Below are 27700 nucleotides of genomic sequence, written 5' to 3'. Positions count from 1 at the left end.
GCAATCGTTAGGCAAGGGTAATTTAAGTGTAGGAAAGGATGAAACAGCGTCTGTGCCACCAGTAAGTACAGATAGCAGTAAAAATTCCCTCGCACAGTCCGGACAATTTTCTCATGACTTCTGGAAGGAAATGCTGTAGGAATGCTCAACCAGTGTCGCTCATTCAGCCGACAGAAACTTTGAACCGGTTCTCCCCATTGAGCAACGAGTCGAAGTCAGAGGCCGAGCCTTCTCTGGTCTCTCCTCCTCCCGTTACGGGGTCTGAGATGCCGAAGCCTCCCACCATTAGCTCTGACAAATTGAAAACCCTAGTCATTGACGACTCTATTACCCGCAGTATTAGACGTAAGACGAATCATCCAGCGATAATACACTGTTTAACAGGGGGCAGGGCTACCGGCGTTAAGGCTAATCTGAAGATGGTGCTGGCTAAGGCTAAAACTGGCGAGTGTAGAGAGTATTGGCACAGATAGATGAGAACATCTTTGGTATAGGGATATTGTTATCCACGTCGGCACCAATCATGTTAGGATGAAACAGTATATATACTATATATACAATATACTTCAGTTAGTGCTAAACACGGCTGCTAGAATCTTGACTAGAACCCCAAAATGTTATCATATTACCCCAGTGCTAGCCTCTCTACACTGGCTTCCTGTTAAGGCTAGGGCTGATTTGAAGGTTTTACTGCTAAACTACAAAGCATTACATGGGCTTGCTCCTACCTATCTTTCCGATTTGGTCCTGCCGTACATACCTACACGTACGCTACGGTCACAAGACGCAAGCCTTCTTACTGTCCCTAGAATTTCTAAGCAAACAGCTGGAGGCAGGGCCTTCTCCTATAGAGCTCCATTTTTATGGAATGGTTTGCCTATCCATGTGAGAGACGCAGACTCAGTCTCGACCATTACATCCTTACTGAAGACTCATCTCTTCAGTAGGTCCTATGATTGAGTGTAGTCAGGTCCTCGGGTTTGTGCCATGTGTGAGATCTTCGTGGGCTATACTCAGCTTTGTATCAGGATAGTAAGTTGGTGGTTGAAGCCATCCCTCTAGTGGTGTGGGGGCTGTGCTTTGGCAAAGTGAGTGAGGTTATATACTGCCTGTTTGGCCCTGTCCGGGGGTATCGTCAGACACAGTGTCTCCCTACCCCTCCTGTCTCAGCCTCCAGTATTCATGCTGCAGTAGTTTATGTGTCGGGGGGCTAGGGCCAGTCTGTTATATCTGGAGTATTTCTCCTGTCTTATCTGGTGTCCTGTGTGAATTTAAGTATGCTCTTTCTAACTCTCTCTCTCTCTATTTATTTATTTATTTATTTCTTTCTTTCTTTCTCTCAAAGGACCTCAGGACTACCTTGCTGTCCCCAGTCCACCTGGTCGTGCTGGTGCTCCAGTTTCAACTGTTCTGCCTGCGGCTATGGAACCCTGACCTGTTCACCGGACGTGCTACCTTGTCCCAGACCTGCTGTTTTCAACTCTCTAGAGACAGCAAGAGCGGTAGAGATACTCTGAATGATCAGCTATGAAAAGCCAACTGGCATTTACTCCTGAGGTGCTGACTTGTTGCACCCTCTACAACCACTGTGATTGTTATTATTTGACCCTGCTGGTCATCTTTGAACATTTGAACATCTTGGCCATGTTCTGTTATAATCTCCACCCGGCACAGCCAGAAGAGGACTGGCCACCCCTCATAGCCTGGATTCTCTCTAGGCTTCTTCCTAGGTTCCGGACTTTCTACGGAGTTTTTCCTAGCCACCGTGCTTCTACAGCTGCATTGCTTGCTGTTTGGGGTTTTTGGCTGGGTTTCTGTACAGCACTTTGTGACATCAGCTGATGTAAGAAGGGCTTTATAAACACATTTGATTGATTGGTACCCTTCCCCAGATCTGTGCCTCGACACAATCCTGTCTCGGCGCTCAGCCTGTCTCATGGCTTGGTTTTTGGTCTGACATGCACTGTCAACCATGGGACCTTATATAGACAGGTTTGTGCCTTTCCAAATCATGTCCAATCAATTGAATTTACCACAGGTGGACTCCAATCAAGTTGTAGAAACATCTCAAGGATGATCAATGGAATTTCGAGGCTCATAGCAAAGGTTCTGAATACTTATGTAAATAAGGTATTTATAATTTGTATTTATAATACACTTGCAAAGATTTCTAAAAACCTGTTTTCACCGTCATTATGGGGTATTGTGTGTAGATTGATGAGGGTTTAAAAAAAATATATATACGTAACAAAAAGTGGAAAAAGTCAAGGGGTATGAATACTTTCCGAATGCACTGTATTTCTTTGTTTTGAAAGTTATATATCTTGAAAACTTGATTGCTGACATGTAAAACATTTTGGCACTATATCAACAAATGCCAACATATTGTTTTGGGGTGTTTTTTCTTTACATTTCCTCAGGTTGAGGTGGCCTAGTCATTAAGAGTGTTGGGCCAGTAACTGAAAGGCCACTGGTTCAAATCCCTGAGCTGACTAGGGGAACAATCTCTCGATGTGCCATTGAGCAAAGCACTTAACCCTAATTTCTCCTGTAAGTCGCTTTGGATAAGAGCGTCTGCTAAACAACTAAAATGTTAAGGAATTCAATGGGCCTTTTTGGGCGTTAAAGCGGTCAGAGATAGTGTCCTAGTCCAAATTACAAGCACTGTACGACGGATTGTAAGTTTTTATGGCATGACCCTGTTAAGTGTACAGTACACCATAACCCTCTGGGCTAAGAGAGAGACAGATGCTAAGTCCCAAATTACACACTATAGGCCCTGGTCAAAAGTAGTGCACTATATAAGGAATAGGGCGCCATTTGGGACGCGCACAGAGAGTTATATTTGTCATAATGATGATTGTGGCGCCGTTAGAGAATACAGATACTAGGAAGTTCTTTCCAACTTGTTATTAGATTTCCTTAGAAATTGGAGAACGAGAGAGAGGGGGAGAAAAAGAAAGACAGCTGGGGGAGAGACTGAGAGAAAGAGATGGAGAGAGAAAGGAAATTGACTTAATAGATGATAAATAAAACTCATCCACACCTTCAATTAGATTACCTAGTAAGTGGTCTGAGAGGAAGGAGAGAGAGAGGGCTGGAGAGGACAGACAGAAGACGGAGGAGAAGGGGATGGAGAACAGACAATGATAAGGGGAGAGAGAAACAACAAAAAAGAACAAAGGACATGATGGAAAGGGCGGCAGATAGCCTAGCGGTTAGAACGTTGGACCAGTAACTGAAAGGTTGGTTCGAATACCCGAGCTGACAAGGTGAAAAATCTGTCGATGTGCAAGGCACGACACAAATTTTCTCCAGGGGCGCTGTACTACGGCTGACCCTGTAAAACAACACATTTCACTGCACCTATCCGGTGTATGTGACAATAAAAAATATATCTACTGTTTAAAGGTATATCAATCCAGGGCTAGTATGTAGAGAGAAGAGGGTAAGTGTTGTGGTAGATAAACAATGTAGCTGTCATATACAGAAGATGTTGTGGTTGGAGAGAGGGGTGTGCAGAGAAACTGAGAGAGGGGGAACAAAAGGGAGTGTGAGAGAGAGAAAGAACAAGAAAATAGATGTTGTGCTTGGCTGAGGAGAGGGGAGAGAGAATTGATATCCTTTAGAGCGCTTGTCATCAGTATCAGACTACGCACAGACACATAAAAGACAGGCCTCCTCCATCCATCCCTCTCTCCGGTCCTCCCCGTCATTCTCACTGCTCATAGTTGACCACACCATGGTATATTGAAACCACAGCCCCCCTCCTTCCTCTAATTCAGTCCAACACAACACATCCTTCTAAACCACGTGGAATAACCATAGAATGTTTATTGTGCTTCGCTAATAGCAAATGGTTGTTTATGTGTTTGTGTTTATGAACATGTGTAACGTTATATGAAAGACAGCATTTACGCCAGTCAGCACCAAAACACTCAAGACATGGAAAAGAGCATTTACTTATAATATTTAATTTAGTAATATTCTGGAAAACTACATTTCACAGCAGGCAAGGGTTTTTACCTGAGTTGTTCACAGCCTAAACCAACAGACAGTGTCATGCATGTGTAGCTGGGAAATGTAGTCATGACACTGGTCAGGTTATGGGATTTCTGCACTGGGCTAAAATCAGTATTTCGCTTCCTGAGATGAGGGGGATAGTTTTACAATTCCCGGACAGAATATTTTTGAATACATCGGTATGAATTATCTTCATACTTGATTCCTGTGCTTTAAAATAGAATAGAATGAGCGTATGAGAGAGAGGAACGGAGGGCGGTAGAGAGTTCACAACCCCTCTCCACACTTTTCCCTCTTTTCCCTCTCCATGTTTTTCCCTCTCTTTCTCTCTCTCCTCTCAGGCGCGCCTCAGTCTGATCCTGAGTCGGAACTGGGTGGGGTCGAGGCCACCTCCTCCTCTTTTTCATCTGAACCCTGAGAGAGAGATGGGGAGAGAGAGGGTAAAAGAAGAGGCGTGAACATGATTAAACAAAACAATTGTCTGAAATGTCATACTTGTAGCAAAATGTTTTATATGTGAAGTACATTGTGTGTGTGTGCATATGTGTCCTCACCTTGCGTTTGCGTTTGCCCTTGCCTCTGTCTGACTCTGAGGAGCTCTCTTCGCTGGAGATAAACTCCCTGCTCTTAAAGCTGTCGTTTCCTGTCGTCCTCTCCCTCTCTCGCTCCCTCCCTCCACCAGACGCCCCCTTCTTATTCTTCTCATCACTCTTCCCTCCCTTCTTTTTCCTCTCCCTGAACACATGAAAAAGAGGAAGTGATAGATTAAAGACATGCTAAATAAGTAAACACTCAGACAAAAATACTTCAAATATGATGCACCTTTTGCTGTTATGTTCAGCAAAACTCTTGATAAAACTCATGATAATCTATGATACTGTAAGGACCGACGCTGGAGACGAGAAGTAAGTACAGGGAGTGAACATTTAATGAAGCACGGACAGGAACAGAATACGGACAGCGTCTGGACAGGGGAAAACAAAACGACAATAATGCTGACGCGGGCAACAAACTGGGGAGCAGACAGATATAGAGGGGCAATCAACAAAGTAAAGGAGTCCAGGTGAGTCCAATGAGCGCTGATGCGTGTAATGATGGTGACAGGTGTACGTAATGACGGGAGCCCTCGAGCGCCAGAGAGGGGAAGCGGGAGCAGACGTGACAGAAACCTAGTCCTGGATCAAAAAGCATGCTCAATGGAGAATCTCAATTAGAAATTATTTCTAGTCTAGCAGTATGCTTAATCTGGGTCTGGGAAACCACCCCACGTTATATATACTGCAAATTATATACAAGTAGTGCATCAATTGTATCTACACTCTAAGAAAAAAAGGTTCTGGATAGAGCCAAAAAGGGTTCTAGTGCTTGCTTCATATTCATAGGTTGCACCTCCGTCACTCGGTGGTGCCATAGTGGTGCCCTAAAGTGGTGATAAGCCCAGTCATTCTGGACAGAGGCTAACTACTGTTGGGTTTGAATTACATTACAGCGCCTGGAAATACAATTACATTGCTAAAGTAGTCAAATATTTAGTAGGAAACAACTTTGCCAGCATTATCATGTCGTCAAATTTACTTTAGACAGATTGCAATGTTGTCATTAGCTGGCAAAGTTTGTCAAAAATAGCTAGCAATGCTAACATTAGCGAGCTCAAATCCGATGGCCTCTCCTCAATCTTAGCCAGCTAGCTAGCTGCATCTAAAGTCAATCTGGTGACATCGAAATGATGACAAAAGTTTTTCCTACTAATTATTTGTCTCCTTTTGAATGCCATTGTATTTCTAAGCCACTGTAATGCACTGAATGCTCAGTCGGGCATCAGTCCAAAATGAACGTTCAAAACAATATTGTGACGAAACATGCAATCCATGAATATGGTACCCGTAAAGGTTCAATATAAAACCCTTTGTAGGGTTCTTTGATCAGAACCCAAGGGCTTCTTCTCACTGAACCAAAATTGGTTCCATATAGAACCCTCGGGTTTCCTACAGGATTCTATATGGAACCAACTTTGGTTCTATATTGAATCTTCATCAATCAAATGGATTTATAAAGCCATTTTTTCATCAGCCAATGTTACAAAGCGCTATACAGAAACCCAGCTTAAAACCCCAAACAGCAAGAAATGCAGATGTATTTGTATTTATTATGGAGCCCCATCAGCTGCTGCCAAAGCAGCAGCTACTCTTCCTGGGGTCCAGCAAAATTAAGGCAGTTTAGACAGACAGCTCGGTGCATTCAACATGTCAATACCTCTCATAAATAAAAGTAGTGATGAAGTCAATGTCTCCTCCACTTATAGCCAGGAGAGATTGACATGCATTTTATTAATATTAGCTCTCTGTGTACATCCAAGGGCCAGCCGTGCGGCAATGTTCTGAGCCAATTGCAATTTTCCTAGGTCCTTTTTTGTGGCACTTGACCACACGACTGAACAGTAGTCAAGGTGCGACAAAACTAGGGCCTGTAGGACCTTCCTTGTTGATAGTGTTGTTAAGAAGGCAGAACACCGCATTATTATAGACAGACTTCTCCCCATCTTAGGTACTACTGCATCAATATCTTTTGACCATGACAGTTTACAATCTAGGGTTACTCCAAGCAGTTTAGTCATCTCAACTTGCTCAATTTCCACATTATTTATTACAAGATTTATTGAGGTTTAGGGTTTAGTGAGTGTTTTGTTCCAAATACAATGCTTTTAGTTTTAGAAATATTTAGGGCTAACTTATTCCTTGCCACCCACTCTGAAACTAACTGCAGCTCTTTGTTGAGTGTTGCAGTCATTTCAGTCGCTGTAATAGCTGACATGTATAGCGTTGAGTCATCCGCATACATAGACACTCTGGCTTTACTCAAAGTCAGTGGCATGTCGTTAGTAAAAATTGAAAAAAGCAAGGGGCCTAAACAGCTACCCTGGGGAATTCCTGATTCTAACTGGATTATATTTGAGAGGCTTCCATTAAAGAACATCCTCTGTGTTCTGTTAGACAAGTAACTCTTTATCCACATTATAGCAGGGGGTGTGAAGACATAACACATATGTTTTTCCAGCAGCAGACTATGATCGATATTGTCAAAAGCTGCACTGAAGTCTAACAAGACAGCCCCCACAATAATTTTATCATCAATTTCTCTCAGCCAATCATCAGTCATTTGTGTAAGTGTTATGGTTGTTGAGTGTCCTTCCCTATAAGCATTCTGAAATTCTGTTGTCAATTTGTTTACTGTGAAATAGCATTGTATCTGGTCAAACACATTTTTTTCCAGAAGTTTACTAAGGGTTGGTAACAGGCTGATTGGTCGGCTATTTGAGCCAGTAAAGGGGCTTTACTATTATTGGGTAGCGGAATGACTTTAGCTTCCCTCCAGGCCTGAGGGCACGCGCTCTCTAGTAGGCTTAAATTGAAGATGTGGCAAATAGGAGTGGCAATATCGTCTGCTAATATCCTCAGTAATTTTCCATCCAGATTGTCAGACCCTGGTGGCTAGACAACAATCATTTTTTCACCTCTTCCATACTGGCTTCACGGAATTCAAAAGTACAATTCTTGTCTTTCATAATTTGGTTCGATATACTTGGATGTGTAGTGCCTGCCTTTGTTGTTGGCATGTCATCCCTAAGTTTGCCTATCTTGCCAATGAAAAAGTCATTAAAGTAGTTTGCAATATCAGTGGGCTTTGTGATGAATGAGCCATCTGATTCAATGAATGATGGAGCGTTGGCTTTTCCCCCAAAATTTCATATAAGGTGCCCCAAAGCTTTTTACTATCATTCTTTATATAATTTTTCTTTGTTTCATAGTGTAGTTTATTTTTCTTTCGTTTAGTCACATGATTTCTTACTTTGCAGTACGTTTGCCAATTAGTTGGGTTGCCAGACTTTAATTGCCATACCTTTTGTCTCATCCCTCTCAACCATACAATTTTTCAATTCCTCATCAATCTAAGGGGATTTAACAGTTTTTACAGTCATTTTCTTAATGGATGCGTGCTTATTAGTAACTGGAATAAGTATTTTCATAAATGCGTCAAGTGCAGCGTCTGGTTGCTCCTCATTACACACCACAGACCAGTAAATATTCTTTACATCATCAACATATGAATCACTACAAAATGTCTTGTATGACCTCTTATACACTATATTAGGCCCAGCCTTTGGAACTTTGGTTTTCCTAGATATGGCTATTATATTGTGATCACTACATCCTATGTGTTTGGATACTGCTTTAAAGCAAATATCTGCAGCATTTGTAAAGATGTGATCAATACATGTTGATGATTTAATTCCTGTGCTGTTTGTAACTACCCTGGCAGGTTGACTTGCAACCTGGTTACAGTTTGATGTTTTTTCCTGAGTGGGCAGCTTGATGATAGCCAGTCAATATTTAAATCACCCAGAAAATATACGTCTCTGTTGATATCACATACATTATCAAGCATTTCACACATATTATCCAGATACTGACTGTTAGCACTTGGTGGTCTATAGCAGCTTCCCACAATAATGGGCTTTAGGTGAGGTAGACGAACCTGTAGCCATATTACCTCAACAGTATTTAACATTAGATCATCTCTAAGCTTTACAGGAATGTAGTTCTGAATATATACTGCAACACCACCTCCGTTGGCATTTCTGTCTTTTCGGTAGATGTGATAACCATGTGTTGCTACCACTGTATCATCAAAGGTATTATCTAAGTGTGTTCCAGAGATAGTCAGAATGTCACGGCTGTCGTCTTCCTCCTCGTCTGAGGAGGAGAAGTTTGCAGGATCGGAAGACCAATACGCAGCGTGGTAAGTGTTCGTCATTTTAATGGAAAAACTGAACACTACAAAATAACAAAGAAACAACCGTGAAGCTAAATACCAATTGTGCTGACACAAACACTACACATAGACAATCACCCACAACCCACAATGACAAAACAGGCTACCTAAATATGGTTCCCAATCAGAGACAACAACTAACACCTGCCTCTGATTGAGAACCATATCAGGCCAAACACAGAAACAGACAAACAACATAGAATGCCCACTCAGATCACACCCTGACCAAACAAAATATGTAAACATACAAAGCAAACTATGGTCAGGGCGTGACACAGAATATGAATGCCATCTGTTACAAGCAAGTTATTGACTTCATGGACCTTGTTTCTTAGGCTACATATGTTAATATGGTCTATTTTTAGCACTTTTATGGGTTGCTTGATTGTTTTTAATGCTTTACTGGGAAGCTTATCAGAGGTAGACTTACTCATGTTATTTACATTGGAGCTGATAGTGCAGGGTGAGCTGCATGAAGTGGTCTTCCTACTATTGTACACCGCCTCAGTGCTAACAGTGTAACTCTGGTTTATAGGCTCATGATTACTGCTTACAATAGCTGTAGGATAAACAGATGTATTCGGTGCAATTAGGGGTACATCAATTAAATTACAATGCCCCTAAAATCATGTACATTTGACGCAGCATTATGACGACTTATTGTCACAATGTTAGGGATTAACTGAGCTGGTCTTGGATCATTTACCAGTCATTGTTTCAACGCAGCCTTGAAATGCGTGGACAGAGTCCAGGAGCCAAGATGATTTGGATGGACTCCGTCATTCCTGTAGAGTATCTTCTGTTTCCAGAAGGTGTCAAAGTTATCAATAAAAGTGACTCCAGCAGAGCTACAGTAGTCTTTTAACCAGATGTGTAATGCCAGCAGTCTGCTGAATCTTTCACACCCGCGGCCCAACGATGGTATTGGACCTGAAATTATTTTAATGCTAAAATCAGTTCTTTAAAATCCATTTTCAAATGTTCCAAGCTAGCCCTCCTGATGTCGTTTGACCCCACATGGACTACGACAGTGTCAGCTCCCGCCATCTGTGGTAGAACAGTTGGAAGCAGCCTTGTTATGTTCTGTACTCGTGCTCCTGGGTAGCACAGGGTTTTTGCCTTGGGAACCGAGATGTTTCCCACCATAGAGCTGCCTATGATGACAGCTGGCGATGTCGAATGGGCCGGTCTCTCAGGCAGCCTCACAGTCTGATCCGAGGATCTGAACACGAGGTAGAAGCCACTGGAGAGGGAGACAGAACAGAGGACGAAGACGCAGCTACCTCCGGATAGGATCTTGATTGGGAACCCACCCAGGACGAAGGCGCCGGAACCTCTGGATCCAGGGCGGCAAATCTGTTTTTGGTCTGTGTCAGTTCCGGGCTCAACATCTCATGGAGACCCCCATTGCCAGAGGACACCTTCTTCGACTTCCAAGGCGAGTGACGTAACTCCATGGCTGGTTGGTTGGGTCGAGAACAGTTCCGTTCTCTAGGAAAGGGGGAGACCCCTTCGGGGATGTAACCCTGCCAAGCACCGGCCAGTCAGCTGTGGAGAGCCGCAACATGGCGGCGAAACTACCACCAGACCAGAGCGGCGTCCGGCTACTGGGGTGGAAGAAAAATAAAAAGTAGTTGGGCGTGGGTTCCCCAGTAGCTTATGTAGGCTTGCTACTTGCTTGCTAAGAGTAGCTGCTTTGCTCCTGTAGTCCTCCGCAAGCAGTTGCTACATTGAAAGTCAGCGTGGTCCACATTGTCCCGGAACAAAGCAAAGTAAACACAGTTCCTGCGTTAGATAGCGGCCTCCATTTGAGACCGCTGAGCCAGCTAGGCTAGCTGGGCTTTCTCGTCTCTCCCCCTATACGGAATCTGGCAGGATACCGGGATAGATAGTGGCGCTCACAGCAATTTAGCCCAACAGAGCCGCAGGATTCAAAATAAAATAAAAGTAAAAACACTGTCAACTTTTAAACCGAGGTCTATAGTTCAGGTTTCGGTGTACATGTAGAAGCCATGTACAGTGCATTCGGAAAGTATTCAGACCCATTCACTTTTTCCACATTTTGTTACGTTACAGCCTTATTGTCACGCCCTGGCCTTAGTATTCTTTGTTTTCTTTATGTTTTTTAGTTAGGTCAGGGTGTGACATGGGGAATGTATGTGTTTTGTAGTGTCTATGGGGTGTTGTATGTGTATGGGGCAAAGTAGAGTATAGTTGTCTAGTTATGTCTATGGCTGCCTAGATTGGTTCTCAATCAGAGACAGCTGTCATTCATTGTCTCTGATTGGGAGCCATATTTAAGGCAGCCATAGGCAGTAGGCTTTTGTGGGGTGTTGTCTATGTCTATGTTCTATGTTGCAGTTGTGCACTTAGTTCTGTTTAGCTTCACGATCGTTTGTTTTGTTCATTTTGTAAGTGGTTGTTTTTTCCCTTCATTAAAGAAGATGTATTTTTCACACGCTGCGCCTTGGTCCTCTCTCTCTCACGAAGACGATCGTGACACTTATTCTAAAATGGACTAAATAGTTTTCCCCCCTCATCAGTCTACACACAAAACCCCATAATGACAAAGCAAAAACAGGTTTTTAGAAAATGTTGCAAATGTATAATTTTTTAAAAACTGAAATATTACATTTACATAAGTATTCAGACCCTTTACTCAGTACTTTGTTGAAGCACCTTTGGCAGTGATTACAGCCTCGAGTCTTCTTGGGTATGACGCTACAAGCTTGGCACACCTGTATTTGGGGAGTTTCTCCATTCTTCTCTGCAGATCCTCTCAAGCTCTGTCAGGTTGGATGGCTGTCAGGTTGGACAGCTAGGTTGGACAGCTATTTTCAGGTCTCTCCAGAGATGTTCGATCGGGTACAAGGACATTCAGAGACTTGTCCTGAAGCCACTCCTGCATTGTCTTGGCTGTGTGCTTAAGGTCGTTGTCCTGTTGGAAGGTGAACCTTCGCCCCAGTCTGAGGTCCTGAGCACTGGAGCAGGTTTTCATCAAGGATCTCCCTGTAATTTGCTTCGTTCATCTTTCCCTTGATCCTGACTAGTTTCCCAGTCCCTGCCGCTGAAAAACATCCCCACAGCATGATGCTGCCACCACCATGCTTCACCGTAGGGATGGTGCCAGGTTTCCTCCAGACATGACGCTTGGCATTCAGGCGAAAGAGTTCAATCTTGGTTTCGTCAGACCAGAGAATCTTGTTTCTCATGGTCTGAGGGTCTTTTCGGTGCCTTTTGGTAAACTCCAAGCTGGCTGCCTTTTTTTTAGCCTACAACGTAACAAAATGTGGAAAAAGTGAAGGGGGTCTGAATACTTTCCGAATGCACTGTATGAAGCAAGCATAGAACCCTTTTTGATTCTATCCAGAACCTTTTTTTGTAAGAGCGTAGTATGTACAGTCGGAAGTTTACATACACTTAGGTTGGAGTCATTAAAACTCGTTTTTCAACCACTCCACAAATTTCTTGATAACAAATGATAGTTTTGGCAAGTCATGACACAATTAATTTTTCCAACAATTGTTTACAGACAGATTATTTCACTTATAACTCACTGTATCACAATTCCAGTGGGTCAGAAGTTTACATACACTAAGTTGACTGTGCCTTTAAACAGCTTGGAAAATTCCAGAAAATGATGTCATGGCTTTAGAAGCTTCTGATAGGCTAATTGACATAATTTGAGTCAATTGGAGGTGTACCTGTGGATTTATTTCAAGGCCGACCGTCAAACTCAATGCCTCTTTGCTTGACATCATTGGAATATATAGAGAAATCAGCCAAAATCAGCCAAAAATCAAGAAGGAGACGCGTTCTGTCTCCTAGAGATGAACGTACTTTGGTGCGAAAAGTGCAAATCAATCCCAGAACAACAGCAAAAGACCTTGTGAAGATGCTGGAGGACACAGGTACAAAAGTATCTATATCTACAGTAAAACGAGTCCTATATCGACATAACCTGAAAGGCCGCTCAGCAAGGAAGAAGCCACTGCTCCAAAACCGCCATAAAAAAGCCAGACTACGGTTTGCAACTACACATGGGGACAAAGATCGTACTTTTTGGAGAAATGTCCTCTGGTCTGATGAAACAAAATTAGAACTGTTTGGCCATAATGACCAACATTATGTTTGGAGGAAAAAGGGGGACGCTTGCAAGCCGAAGAACACCATCCCAAACGTGAAGCACGGGGGTGGCAGCATCATGTTGTGGGGGTGCTTTGCTGCAGGAGGGACTGGTGCACTTCACAAAATAGATGGCATCATGAGAAGGGAAATTATGTGGATATATTGAAGCAACATCTCAAGACATCAGTCAGGAAGTTAAAGCTTGGTTGCAAATGGGTCTTCCAAATGGACAATGACCCCAAGCATACTTCCAAAGTTGTGGCAAAATGGCTTAAGGACAACAAAGTCAATATATTGGAGTGGCCGACACAACGCCCTGACCTCAATCCTATAGAAAATGTGTGGGCAGAACTGAAAAAGCGTGTGCGAGCAAGGAGGCCTACAAACCTGACTCAGTTACAGCAGCTCTGTCAGGAGGAATGGGCCAAAATTCACCCAACTTATTGTGGGAAGGTTGTGGAAGGCTACCCTAAACATTTGACCCAAGTTAAACAATTTAAAGGCAGTGATACCAAATACTAACTGAGTTTATGTAAACTTCTGACCCACTGGGAATGTGATGAAAGAAATAAAAGCTGAAATAATCATTCTCTCTACTATTATTCTGACATTTCACATTCTTAAAATAAAGTGGTGATCCTAACTGACCTAAAACAGGGAATATTTACTAGGATTAAATGTCAGGAATTGTGAAAAACTGAGTTTAAATGTATTTGGCTAAGGTGTATGTAAACTTCCGACTTCAACTGTAGGTGTTTAACAGGGACATGATACTGTACTTTTTGGAGGGGGCAGAGGATCCTCCTCCACTCTCTCTGTACTCCCTCATCGCTACCTCATAGTCCTTCTTCGCCTCCTCCGCTTTCCCATCCCACTCCTGACAGACAGAGAGAGAAGGGTAGAGGGAGAGTGAAAGAAAGAGAAAGAGAGAGAGAGAGAGAGAGAGATGGGAATGGGGCGGAGAAAAAGAAAGACAGAGATAGTCAATAAGTCAACAAGATGTATTTTACAATGTACTACATTTTCACACACTAATGAAAGGGAGAGCAAAAGAAAGACAAGAGGGAAGGATGAGAGGAGGACAATTGCAGTACTGGTATCTCTCTCTCTCTCTCTCCCTCCCTCTCCCTCTCCCCCTCCCTCTCTCACACCACTTTTTGCTCCTTCCCCAGTTCCCTCCACATCTCCCCGGCCCTCTTGGAGATCTCTGTGATGGATATCCCAGGGTGCTCTGCTTTGATGCTCTCGCGGCTCGCGTTCAGCCACAGGAAATAGGCGCTCATCGGCCTCTTGGGGGCGCCACTGTCCTTCGGCTTCTTCTAGGGAGAGAGAGTAAAGGAGGGAGAGGGGAGAAAAGTGGGAGGGAGAGAGGAAGGGAAGAGGGAGAAAAACAGAGATGAAGGTAGAGAAAGAGAGGAAAGTGGAAAAATAAGGAGAGAGGTTGAGAGATAAAAAGGAAGGGAGGGTTCATTTCAGATGAGGTACTTAGTTTTACCTCTCCTCCCTCTCTCTTCTCCCCCCTCCTTTACCTTGCGTGGTTTCCTCTCCTTCACTACTTTGGCCTTCTTGGCTGGTCTCTTCTTCTTCTCTCTGTCACTGTCTCCCCCCTCTGCACTGCTGTCACTGGCTGATGCCTTACTGTCATACCTGAGAGAGAAGGAAAAAGAAAGAGAGAGAGAGACAGGGAGGGGGAGAGAGAGAGTGTGAAGGGGGAGAGAAAGAGAAAGTGTGAGAGTGAAAGAAAGGAGGCGAGAGAGAGAGAGAGAGGGAGTGAGAGAGAGGGAGGCAGGATGAGAAGAGAGAAGGGAATGTGAAAGAGATTGACTGATAAAAAGCGGTAAAGATAAGGGAGTGATGGATTGAAAACTAATACGTACTCTTCCGCTATGTCATCTTCCTCCTCTCCAGGGTCAAAAGACTCATCTGGAAGACAAGAGAAAGAACTGTGATTGGCCCTGACCTGTCACTCACCGCTCTCACCCTCTGAACTAATTGACTGACATCGGTTCAATTATTTGAGTTCCATTTCTTTCTGTTTTTTTCTGTGATCCCAATGTGCAGTTACTCTAGAGATAAATCAGGTCAAGCCCGAACTGTGTGATGTAGTAAAGAGTTGTAGTTTCCAACAGGCCAATATTCTACACTGTTTAGTGCAGTAAACATGGTAATTAACTATAATGACCATGATCCATTGCGCGCCTACTTGTCCGGTCAGGGCAGACACAGAATAATGCGTTATCGAGAGGGGTAGAGAGCAGTTGCTTGGCGAGGTATTTAAAAAAATACATAATATAAGTGATTGATAATGGGTTTTAAAAGTATGGTGGAAAAAGTATGGCTTATTTACATTGAAGAACTACTCAAATATGTCAGACCGCAAAGGCAGCAGCTCTATAGAGATGAGATGATGACTTGGAATGAAATAATAAACTAATCAAATAAAACAAATGTAATATACACAACAACTGAAATATTTTATTAAAGTGAAGTAATGTGAATAAATGATGGTTAATAAGTGATCAGCAGTAATGAACAGTCACTACCATCATGGGACTTTTATTCATTGTTTTATTCTGTGTTGTTACAGCATTCAACCCACATAATGCATATGTTTAAAAAAAATATCTAAACCAAAATCAAAAACCGTGATTATTTTTTAATAATCAAACTGAAACAACCTAAATAATCGCTCAGCAATACCTGTCACTCACTGTTCTCATCCTCTGATTGGCCAAGCCTCCTGTCACTCACCGCTCTCTCCATCGGAGTCATCGCTGTCATTGGCCTCCTCTCTGATCTTGCCCTCCTCTTTCATCCTCTCCAGGTAGGCATCGTGCTGGTCCTCGTCTGAGTCCTCCAACATGTCATCTTTACCCTTTAAACCCTGACAGGACGAAAACACACCGTAGTATTATAGTAAATACACAGTAGTATCATAGTAAATACACAGTAGTATCATAGTAAATACATAGTAGTACTGTAGTAATACACAGCAATATCATTAATTGTAAAACGCAGACAACCCATGTAAAGATGCTAACTAACTCTGGGGAATATACATATACACAGTGAACAAAATGTAAAATGCTGACTCACTTACCAAGTTAGGTGTTAATTTGCTACATCATCAGTAATAACACACACAGATTTAGACTCCTCCCTCCCACCTCAATTCCATAAGAGACAGGCAATGCAATTAATACCCCCAATCCTGATCATATCATTCTTCCAAATCACACACCATGCAGTTTAAAACCAAACCACCACCTCTGTACAGGACCAACCTTTTTCTACCGGACCACAACACAGAGAGACAGAGAGGACAGGTCAGTGGATGAAGGGATGAAAGCACATCTAATGAAAGAGTGAAATAGTGTAGTTTACAGGTGAACAGGTGAGATGTTTACCTCTTTGAATCCTCTGTTCTTGATGCTGAGCTTCTTGGCGGTCACAAAGTCAAAAAGCTTCCCATACTCCTCTCTGACGGAGAGATAAAACGAGCGAGAGAGAGATAGAGATAGAGAGAGAGGATGAAGTGAAAGGTGAGAGACATGACAAAGGTGTGTGCATGTATGTGTGTGTGAGTGTTTGTGTGAGAGTTTAGTGTGTGTGTGTGTGTGTGTGTGTGTGTGTGTGTGTGTGTGTGTATCCGTCACCTCTCAATGCTGCTGAAGGTGAACTGGGTGCCCTGCTTGGTTTCGATCTCAAAGTCGAAGGAGCGCGTGGTGGTGGTGCCTCTGGCGAAGTTCACACACGACACCTGGATGGATGGATGGATGAAGAAGAAGGAGGGGGAGTAGAAGAAGTAGAAGATGACTTTATCGTCCAATGTAGGCCTACGCATGAAGGAATGAAAGAACCTCCAAAAAAAGGGATACTTGAATGTCTCATAAGGAAAACTAAAAGGCATACAGCACCTCCTCGAAGCGCAGGTGTACGGGGGGCTTGTGTATGTAGACGAAACCCCTCTCCAGAGGGTAGAGCAGGCCTGACGACGCTTTGTAGGAACACGTTATACACTGGGTGCCCGAGTGACTGGAGGGGAGAGAGGTAGAGAGTTTTAAGAGAAAGTTCTATTTCAGAGTGTAATGAGAGTGTGATGGAGACGAAGCAGACCAATATAAACGTTGGCTGTGTGCAGCAGGTGGCTGTCCTATCGGCTCTGACCACAGAACTTACGTCCCTTACGTACGTCATGTTCCGTTCGTTTCCAGCTGATTTTACATGTGGATTCGGCACAGTTTGTCGACTACTGCGCGCAGCTGACATTCATGTTGTTTCGTCTTGTCTTAGAGGGGTGTGTATGAACGTGTGTTTACTCCTGGAAGTTTCTGTGTGTGTGTGTGCGTATGCATGTGCATGCATGCATACGTGTGTGTGTGTGTGTGTGTGTGTGTGTGTGTGTGTGTGTGTGTGTGTGTGTGTGTGTGTGTGTGTGTGTGTGTGTGTGTGTGTGTGTGTGTGTGTGTAAACGTGTGTGTGTGAGAGTGTTTACCCCAGGAAGTTTCCTGGCACGGTGATCTTCCTGTTGACCAGAGCCTTCATCACCCTGCCGACCATCTCGTAGAGAGAACCTGACATGTTCTTACTGAGCTTCCCCCCATAACGCTTCTCCACCTCCTCCCTAGAGAGAGGAGAGAGGAGAGAGGAGAGAGGAGAGAGGAGAGAGCGAGAGGAAGACAAACAATAGAAATAAATGAAACAAAAGGCATGAAATATGAACCTCGTTATCTAATCTGATCAATATCTTTTAACATTTACCATTCCTTCTCGTACACTTACAAATCAAATCAAATCCAATGTTATTTGTCACATGTGCCGGACACAGCAGGTGTAGACCTTACCGTGAAATGCTTACTTACAAGCCCTTAACCAACAATGCAGTTTTAAGAAAATAGAGTTAAGAAAATATTTACTAAATAAACTCAAGTAAAAAAAAAAAAAGACATAAAAAAAGAAACACAATAAAATAACGGTAATGAGGCTATATACAGGGGGTACCGGTATAGCATCTCTCTCTCTCTTCCTCTCTCATACTCTTATATTTCTATCTCCCCAATGTCTCTCATTCCCTCCGTTAACAGTCTCTCTCTCTCTCTCTCTCTCTCTCTCTCTCTCTCTCTCTCTCTCTCTCTCTCTCTCTCTCTCTCTCTCTCTCTCTCTCTCTCTCTCTCTCTCTCTCTCTCTCTCTCTCTCTCTCTCTCTCTCTCTCTCTCTCTCTCTCTCTCTCTCTCTCATTCTCTCTCTCTCTCACTCTGTCATGTTGAGGGAGAGGCTGAGGTCCTCCTCCTTGGAGAAGAGCAGGATGAGGAAGTGGTAACGTGTCTGCCCCTGTTTAATGGGCGGGTCTAGACTGATCTACAGAGAGAGAGAGGGAGGGGCGGAGTGAGGGAGAGACAGATAGAGAGAAAGCGAGAGAGAGAGAGAGAGAGAGAGGGAAGGTGAGAGGGAGACAGACAAACATTTGTATACAAATTGTATGCAATCTGGAGGTTTTTACGTATGATGACTATTCAAACACCAGTAGTACTCACCATGAAGAACATCTGTCTCTGGTCCTTGTGTGGTAGCAGGAAGAGACGTAGCACAGTGGTGTAGGGGATCTTGTAGTCAAATGTCTTACCATGGAGGTGGAGGAAGCTAGGGTAGATACGGATATCATACCTGAGAAAGAGTGAGTGTGTGTGAGAGAGAGAGAGAGAGAGAGAGAGAGAGAGAGGGGGGTGACAGTGCAAGAGGTTTATATTTCAAATCAAATGTTATTTGTCACATGCTCTGAATACAACAGGTATAGAGACCTTACTGTGAAATGCTTACTGACAAGCCCTTAACCAACAATGCAGTTCAAGAAATGTGTTAAGAAAATATTTACTAAATAAACTAATGTAAAAATAGAAACATTTAAATAAAAAGTAACACAATAAAAATAACAATAACAAGGCTATATACAGGGGGTACCGGTACAGAGTCAATGTGCAGGGGTGCAGGTTGGTCGAGTTATTTAGTACATGTAGGTAGGACGCTTGTCTGAACGCTTGTCTGTACGCTTGTCTGGGCAAAAAGTAGATTAGGTATAGAAAAGGGGTGGCAGAGTTTGGCGTAGGTGTCTACACAGCCAACCCTATGGCAGAGAATCATATCTCCTTTCCAGCACTTTCTGACCTGACCGTCAGCTTCTACTTATCCCCAGTTACATGTTCAGCTGTTTAATAAAGTCACAAATGAAAGGGATACATCTTGATACCGTCACCCCCAGCTGAAGGTGTAGTTTGGCATGGATAAGGATTGTGTGTGCCTACCTGCCCTTGCATACAGTACAGTGTGTGTGTGTGTATATGTGTGTAAAGGTGTGTATGTACAGTTGAAGTCGGAAGTTTACATACACTTAGGTTGGAGTCATTAAAACTCGTTTTTCAACCACTCCACAAATTTCTTGTTAACAAACTATAGTTTTGGCAACTCGGTTAGGACATTTGTGCATGACACAAGTAATTATTCCAATAATTGTTTACAGACAGATTATTTCACTTATAATTCACTGTATCACAATTCCAGTGGGTCAGAAGTTTACATACACTAAGTTGACTGTGCCTTTAAACAGCTTGAAAAATTCCAGAAAATTATGTCATGGCTTTAGAAGCTTCTGATAGGCTAATTGACATCTTTTGAGTCAATTGGAGGTGTACCTGTGGATGTATTTCAAGGCCTATCTTCAAACTCAGTGCCTCTTTGCTTGACATCATGGGAAAATCAAAAGAAATCAGCCAAGACCTCAGAAAACAAATTGTAGACCTCCACAAGTCTGGTTCATCCTTGGGAGCAATTTCCAAACGCCTGAAGGTACCACGTTCATCTGTACAATCAATAGTACGCAAGTATAAACACCATGGGACCACGCAGCCGTCATACCGCTTAGGAAGGAGACGCGTTCTGTCTCCTAGCGATGAACGTACTTTGGTGCGAAAAGTGCAAATCAATCCCAGAACAACAGCAAAGGACCTTGTGAAGATGCTGGAGGAAACGTGGGCTTAAGGACAACAAAGTCAAGGTATTGGAGTGGACATCACAAAGCCCTGACCTCAATCCTATAGAAAATTTGTGGGCAGAACTGAAAAAGCGTGTGCGAGCAAGAAGGCCTACAAACCTGACTCCGTTACACCAGCTCTGTCAGGAGGAATGGGCCAAAGTTCACCCAACTTATTGTGGGAAGCTTGTGGAAGGCTACCCGAAACATTTGACCCAAGTTAAACAATTTAAAGGCAATGCTACCAAATACTAATTGAGGGTATGTAAACTTCTGACCCACTGGGAATGTGATGAAAGAAATAAAAGCTGAAATAAATAATTATCTCTACTATTATTCTGACATTTCACATTCTTAAAATAAAGTGGTGATCCTAACTGACCTAAACAGGGAATTTTTACTAGGATTAAATGTCAGGAATTGTGAAACACTGAGTTTAAATGTATTTGGCTAAGGTGTATGTAAACTTCCGACTTCAACTATATATATGTGTAAAGGTGTGTGTGTGTATATGTATGCAAAGGTGTGTGTGTGTATATGTGTGTAAAGATGTGTGTGTATATGTGTATAAAGCTGTGTGTGTGTAAAGGTGTGTATGTATATGTGTGTAAAGGTGTGTGTATATGTGTGTAAAGATGTGTATGTATATGTGTGTAAAGGTGTGTGTGTGTGTGTAAAGGTGTGTGTGTATATGTGTGTGTTTAAAGGTATGTATGTATGTAAAGGTGTGTGTGTATATGTGTGTGTGTGTGTAATGTTCAGTGTGTATATGTGTGTAAAGGTGTGTGCATATGTACCTGCCCCTGGGCGTGAGACACTGTAGCTCTTTGAAGATACACACAGCATCTCCTGTAGCCTGGATCACATCTGCCTTGGACAGAACACTGTCTCTAAACACCTGAGAGGAGGACAAAACATGTTACATTCCATACAATATCAACATTTCATTTATTAATTTGAGGCATTGGCAGAGACTTTTGTTCAAATCTCCTGTAGATACTCATGTATTTCAGTTTTAACATGTAGAACTTTTATCCCAATAAAGTTGCACTTGACGGTTGGTGGCAGTTCAGTTGCACTGCCAGTCCAAGCCGTTTGAGTGTCTCACTACTCAGACAGAGATGTCTAGTCACTGAGTCCTGACACTGAAGTTTGTTGTGGGGAAGAGTTTGCTCTGCAGGACTGAAAAGGCCAAAACATCTATAATACAAGCTGACTTCGGTCGTCAGTTGGACAATGTTTCCTCCGACACATTGGTGCGGCTGGCTTCCGGGTTAAGCGAGCATTGTGTACAAAAAGCAGTGTGGCTTGGCAGATCATTTTTCGGAGGACGCTTGTCTCTCGACCTTCACCTCTCCCGAGTTTGTTGCGGAGTTGCAGCGATGAGACAAGATCGCAACTACCAATTAGATATCACGAAAAAGGGGAGAAAAAAAACAACAACAAAAAAACATCCATAAAACTGGAGGCTATGAGAGGCTATGCATTATCCTGACGACTTCATGTAAATATTCTGTCAATATCAGATGCTTCGTTCTGTTGTTGTGTTTTACATTTTAATATGTGATCTTGTCTGTATGTACTTTGACTGCTGCAAAATGAATTGCCTCTTAAGGACATTAACGTTTTCTGAATCTGATTCTGAATACGGGACTAATATGGAAGACTATAGCAGACGTTGACGAATGCTGCCATCACGTTTGTTCTGACCTCTGCTGCTAAAATGTTTCATTCAAACTTGAAGAATATTTCAGTGAGTGTGGGTTTTTCCTTTCTACAAGTCTATACCAGACACACACTCACACACAGCCTCCCACCTCCACGGGTTCTGGCCCCTCTTCCGTGGTGGCAGTGTCCCCGGGCGGGACGTAGAAGCGGACCTCCATCAGCGACACCTCTGCCTCATCGTTCTGGTGGAACTCCAGTGTCACCTCGTTCTTCCCCGTGGCGCACTGGGACACGCTGGCCAGGGGGATCTCAAACGCTGGGCTGTCGTTCACCTCGAATGACAGGAGAGGGCCTGGGGACAGAAACTAGACTGTGTTGGAGCTAAAATGTTACAACCAAAATTACCTCTGAAAACATGAATATGTGGTAGTTTTGTCCTAACCAGAGAATTTGGTGGTGCCCCAGTTCCAACCCTTCACACACAATTCCTTCTCTGACAGCTCCACTTTGTAGTGGGCTTTGAAGTACTCAGAGATTTTCTCAAAGTCCTGGAGAGAGAGGGTAGAGAGGAGAGGGGTGGAAAGAGAGAGAAGACAATGTTTATTTTCCATGCTGACTTTTCTGTTTCAAATGATTCTATTCTACACTCCTCTCTGATCTCGTTCCTACTCCAAACTCACTCTTTACTCTCTTTTCATTCCCATTCTTCCCTCTTTCCACCTCTCCATCTGTTTCCTCCCCTTTCTCCTTTTTTCTCTCTTCCATCATCCATACCCCCCTCCCCTTCATCCTTCCCTCCATCTCTCTGTCTCCCCTCAACGATATCTCCATCTCTCTCCTCTCTCCTCCTACCCTCCTTCACCTCCCTCCCTCCTATTTTCCTCTCCTCCACCCCTTTCCTCTCCTCACCTCTCCTCTACCCTCATCTCTCCCCTCATCCCTCTCTCTTCCTCCCATCCCTCTCGTCACCGTGTCTCTGAAGCCGTCATATTTGTAGATGTGCCCGGTGCTGGTGGTCAGCTTGATGCCCTGTCCCAGACACACACGTCTCCACTGGGCCTGAGACAGCTCCGCAGCTGGGATGCTGTCCACCTTCCCTGTCTTACTGCTCTTATACACCACACTCTGTCTACCGAACCGCAGGCGGCCGTCATTCTGGGGAAAACACAGTAAATAGTGTTGACATACATATACAGTATAGCAACACCTGAAGTTAACATAGACACACACTCACATTTAGAATAGTTTGCAATAGTTTTTAACTGTTGACTGCATTGTCAGATATGTGTTGCTGTGCAGAAACACACGTAGACAGCATCTCCTCGAGTCCTCTCTCTCTCTTTCGCTTACACACATACACGCACACGCATGCACACACACTCACCCATGACCCTTTGACCTCCTGGTAAATGTCACTGAACTCCAGTGTATCGCCCATGGCAGCTATTCCTCTGGTCCTCAGGAGCCACTGTTGAGTTTATTTATTTATTTATTTTTATTTTTACAGGGACAGTGCACATTAATCAACGTTTCAGTAAAAGTGCCGGTTTTAGCCAGCCGGCTAATTTTCAACCGCAGTCCCTGGGCAGGTTATTAAAAACAATTACAATATAGACAATAGCAACATAGAACAAGCAAGACATAGCAACATAGGACAAGCAAGACGTAGCATACAGACAGAGCAACATAGAACAAAAAGCAGCAAGACAAAATTCATAAAAGCAACAAAGTGTTTCCACACCTCACAAGTTACAGACAACAGACATGGAAAGCGGCAACACACAGCTAGGGACCATGTTCACAAATCTGATTGACCTTTAGCCATGTCTTCAAGCATTTTGTGAAAGTGTGATATGTGGTGCAGTTATGTGTGTCTGATGGCAGTGTATTCCAGACATGGGAAGCTCTCACAGAGAAAGCGGATTTACTAAAGGTGCTTTTCCTTAGGGGAACTATACAGTCACCTCTCATGGCAGACCTTGTGGATCTGCTGCCATATGTTTGGGTTTTCTGTTTAACAAAATACTGAGTGGAGGGGGAGCCAAGCCATTTAGGATCTTGAATACAAGACATGCATCGGTGTATTGCACAAGATTTTCCCAACTCAGGAGCTCATGCTTTCTGAGGATGTGACAGTGATGATGGCTATTGGGCTTCCTATCAAGCACTTTGAGAGCCTGTTTGTAGACAGACTGAATAGGTCTTACTGTTGTACAGCAAGCTTGGGCCCAACTAGTCAAGCAGTATGTTAAGTGGGGGAGTATCATAGATTTGAAATACAGTTTTGCTACCTCTGTAGTCAAACAATTTCGTATAAATCGGAAATTAGCTAGGTTGAATTTGGTTATTTGAATTACCTTTTTCACATGCTTTTTAAAAGAGAGGTTGGAATCAAGTATGATGCCAAGGTACTTAAAATCAGATACCACCTGGAGCTTCTCCCCTGACACACAGACATCTGGCTCAGTAGCATCTGTTGCCCTCTTTGTGAAGAACATGCAAACAGTTTTTTTCACATTGAGATGCAAACACGAGTCACTGAGCCACTTTGTAACCTGGACCATTACAGTAGTGAGTTCTTGTGCAGCTTGTTGTTTGCTCTTTCCATGCACATATATCACTGTATCAGCTGCATACATTTGAACTTCAGACCCAGTACAGACAGAAGGCAGATCATTAATGTACAGGCTGAACAGGAGGGGCCCCAGTATTGACCCTTGGGGCACGCCCACATCATAGCTAAGAGTGGGCGACAGCTCATTGCTCACTCTGACACTGAGTTCTGCCTTCAAGGTATGATTTCATCCATCTCAAGGCATCGGGGGAAAAGTTGAACTTGGACAATTTTGTGATGAGAATCTCATGGTTAACAGTATCAAAAGCCTTCCTTAGGTCCAGAAACACAGCCCCAACAACGCCCCCTTTGTCCATCTTGGACTTCACATTTTCCAGAAGAAAGCAGTTGGCCATTTCTGTGGAGTGTTTCGCTCTGAAGCCAAACTGCATGGAGTGTAATGTGAAGGGGCTGTTGTTGAGGTGGGCAATCAGTTGTTCTGCTACACACTTTTCAACAACCTTTGACACCACAGGTAGTATACTAATGGGCCTGTAGTTACTCACGTCAGCAGGGTCGCCTGATTTAAAGATGGCCGTTATTATGGCCGACTTCCATACCCTTGGAAACACCCCGAGACCAATAGATGTGTTGGTGACCTTAGTAATGGGGCCAATGAGTGACTCTTTGTAGTTTTTAAGAAAGGTAGAGTCCATCCCAAACACATATTTGGCTTTAGAGTTCTTTAGTGAGCTAATCACCTTGTCCACCTTTGACTCAGAAACCTCCCTTATGATGAAGACAGGTTGAGCATCATTTACTAGCACTGAGCCCAAGAAACCAGTGGAGGGGTTCTGTGTCAGTACCCTGACAGAGTCAATAAAGTAGGAATTGAAGGCTATTGCTATTTCGACTGCATCCTGTGTTAGATTGTTATTCACCATGATTTCTAGTCTTTTTGCAGTGTTACTATGGTCTTTCCCTGTTAACTTTTTTAGATTCTCCCAGATCAGTTTAGAATTTCCCTTTGCTTCACCAATTATGTTAATAAAAAAGTTTGCCTTGGCCTGTCTGATTTCTTTCATCACCTTATTTCTCAACATGGTAAACCTACGTCTGTCATGCTCTAATTTGGATCTTAAGGCTATTTTTAGATAATAATCTCGTTCTTTCATCAATTTCCAGATTTCTCCATTTAGCCAAGGAAGAGTGCTCTTTTGGCCAGGTTTGGATTTGATTTTCTTTAGGAAACCATTTAATGTAGTCTGGATTGTGGATAGAAAAACTTGACTATCAGCTTCCACGTCTGTATAGGACAAGAGATCATTCCAGTTAATTCCCTTAATTGCGTTTTCAAAATAGCTTAATTCACTCTTAGGTATTCTTAGTTGATCAGGCTTTCTAACAGTAGAGAGGTTAAACCTGCTCTTAGACAGCTTTCTGGCTATAAGTGTCAGATTATGATCAGATAGCCCAGTAACCATATTGAATGATTTAGTCACTCTCTCTGGTTTATTACTGAACACCAAATCAATCTGTGTTTTAGAGCAACAAGTCACCCTGGTTGGCCCTTTAACTAGCTGTGTAAGGTCAAAGGTATTAGTGATCCATTTGAGGGTTTTCCTACAACACTTGTCTTCATAATTAATGTTAAAATCTCCCATTAAGATGACCTCTTTCCCAAAATCACATTCCCTAAGCATGTTATTAAACTGATCAAAAAACACACTTTTGGTGGACTGTCCCTCTAATACCACACACAGAGAGTCTGCCTTCATTATACTAGTCCTATAGCTCAATTGATAAAGCATGGGGCTTGCAATGCCAGGACGGTGGGCACGATTTCCCGGGATCACTCCTAAATAAAGTGTATGCACAAAACTGTAATTTGCCTTAAAAAAAGCATCTGCTAAATGGCATATATAATTATTATAATATTATTACCGTATCTACCGTACTGAATTATCTATAGCATGAACTAACTACAAACTCATAGAAATATATATCTTTCTATCTCTTTATATACATTTGTAAAAAATATATATTGTTTCAATGATTTACATTTTATGTGCAGGAAGTGGCCTAAATCTTGAATTAAATACATCTAAATGATTTATATGGAAGCCTGTATGAACTGCATGTCTCAACAACTTAATACAGTAGGCCTGAAAATTATAACAACCAACCAAACTTGCTTGTTATGTGTTGCTGTCAGCTGTCAAGCAAATTGGGACTTAGACATGTAAATAACCCTTATGACATGTAAAAACTCTTACGCAATATAGTACAGCATGCTATAATGGTGCTATTATTATGTTAGTGTTTACCGATTATAGTTGATCTGTGGAATAACGTCATGTTTACATTACTAACCGTTGTGTTGTAGCTGTCAACTTGCAATGTTGTGCGTGGGGAGAAAGTCAAGTCTTTGCGTCGTGTGCATCGAAAGTGACGTAATCACGGTTTGTATGTGTTACGTTTGACGTTTTTTTTTGCGTTTCGATTGTTTTCTTCATGATAACTTACACATTGATCATCAGACCAAAACCGAAGGGGAAAGACATCGAACAGAATTGCAAACAAGTATGTTATAAAACTATATCAGTGGTTTGATAAAACGTTTTTGCACACAATGAATTGCACAAGTGCAAGAAACCTATGAAAACGCGCAGAATTGGTCATATGATAGCAATACATACGAAATGCTAACAACACTTTGCATTGGTGGCGAAATATCGCCTAAATTGCCTGTTATGCAGCTAATGTTTGCATTACGGCAGATAGCCTAGTGGTTAGAGCGTTGGACTAACAAGGCAGTTAACCCACATTGTAATGTTTTAGTGTTTCCTCTCCTGTTTCGTATTGCTTTGTGAATTGTTTTAATCCAATCCAATTGTTTTCCTTCCTGTATCTCATAGTGTTATATGATCTACAGTAGCATTCCTAATCCCACTGTACTCACACACTCTCTCTCTCTCTCATGTATCAGTCGTTTGCAGTGGTGTGAGAGAGCTGCACAGCATGGGTTAAACCCCCCTCAGGAGATCAGATATATGCTGTTTAGCGCAGACACAGACTACACACACACTATGATCAGAATAGTACACACACAACGCACAAGCAGATGCACACACACACACAAATGCATGTACATTCTTAGACAAAATGGTTCCAAAAAGGTTATTTGGCTGTCCCCATAGGATAATCCTTTTGGGTTCTAGGTAGAAGTCTTTTGGGTTCCATATAGAACCCTCTGTGGAAAGGGTTTTTACATGGAAACCAAAATAGTTCTACCTGGAACCAAAAAGGGTTCTTCAAAGGGTTCTCCTATGGGGACAGCCGAAGAACCCTTTTAGGTTCTAGATGGCACCTTTTTTTCTAAGACTGTACACACACCACACACACACAGTCAAAAACACACAAAAAACTCTCATAAACACACACACTTGATTCTGGACCATTAAAAATGTATT

The 27700-nt window shown here is 42.8% G+C and overlaps 1 protein-coding gene across 5 annotated transcripts; it reads right to left on the bottom strand.

The window, feature by feature from the left end:
* Positions 1 to 3958: 3958 nt before the first annotated feature.
* Positions 3959 to 26674, bottom strand: LOC120052888 (FACT complex subunit SSRP1-like). 5 transcript variants are annotated; one of them, XM_039000085.1, is made up of 19 exons: positions 26601 to 26674; positions 23058 to 23141; positions 22583 to 22828; positions 22116 to 22221; positions 21823 to 22025; positions 20803 to 20903; positions 18516 to 18645; positions 18236 to 18339; positions 17477 to 17605; positions 16899 to 17016; positions 16638 to 16741; positions 16389 to 16461; positions 15733 to 15865; positions 14859 to 14904; positions 14511 to 14628; positions 14133 to 14300; positions 13761 to 13858; positions 4578 to 4758; positions 3959 to 4437 (listed from the first exon to the last, which is right to left on the bottom strand). In XM_039000085.1, the coding sequence occupies exons 2-19, from the start codon at positions 23109 to 23111 to the stop codon at positions 4372 to 4374; spliced, it is 2178 nt and encodes a 725-aa protein (XP_038856013.1). In that variant the 5' UTR covers positions 23112 to 23141; positions 26601 to 26674; the 3' UTR covers positions 3959 to 4371. The 5 variants fall into 5 exon arrangements, with proteins under 5 accessions (XP_038856013.1, XP_038856016.1, XP_038856017.1 ...); XM_039000088.1 differs by having other exon boundaries at positions 14133 to 14297; XM_039000089.1 differs by having other exon boundaries at positions 22643 to 22828.
* Positions 26675 to 27700: the final 1026 nt, after the last annotated feature.

The sequence above is a fragment of the Salvelinus namaycush genome, chromosome 8, assembly GCF_016432855.1.
Source record: "Salvelinus namaycush isolate Seneca chromosome 8, SaNama_1.0, whole genome shotgun sequence".
Taxonomy (NCBI): Eukaryota; Metazoa; Chordata; class Actinopteri; order Salmoniformes; family Salmonidae; genus Salvelinus; species Salvelinus namaycush.
Note: the sequence above shows the minus strand (reverse complement) of the source record. Positions and strands in the feature narration are given on the sequence as shown.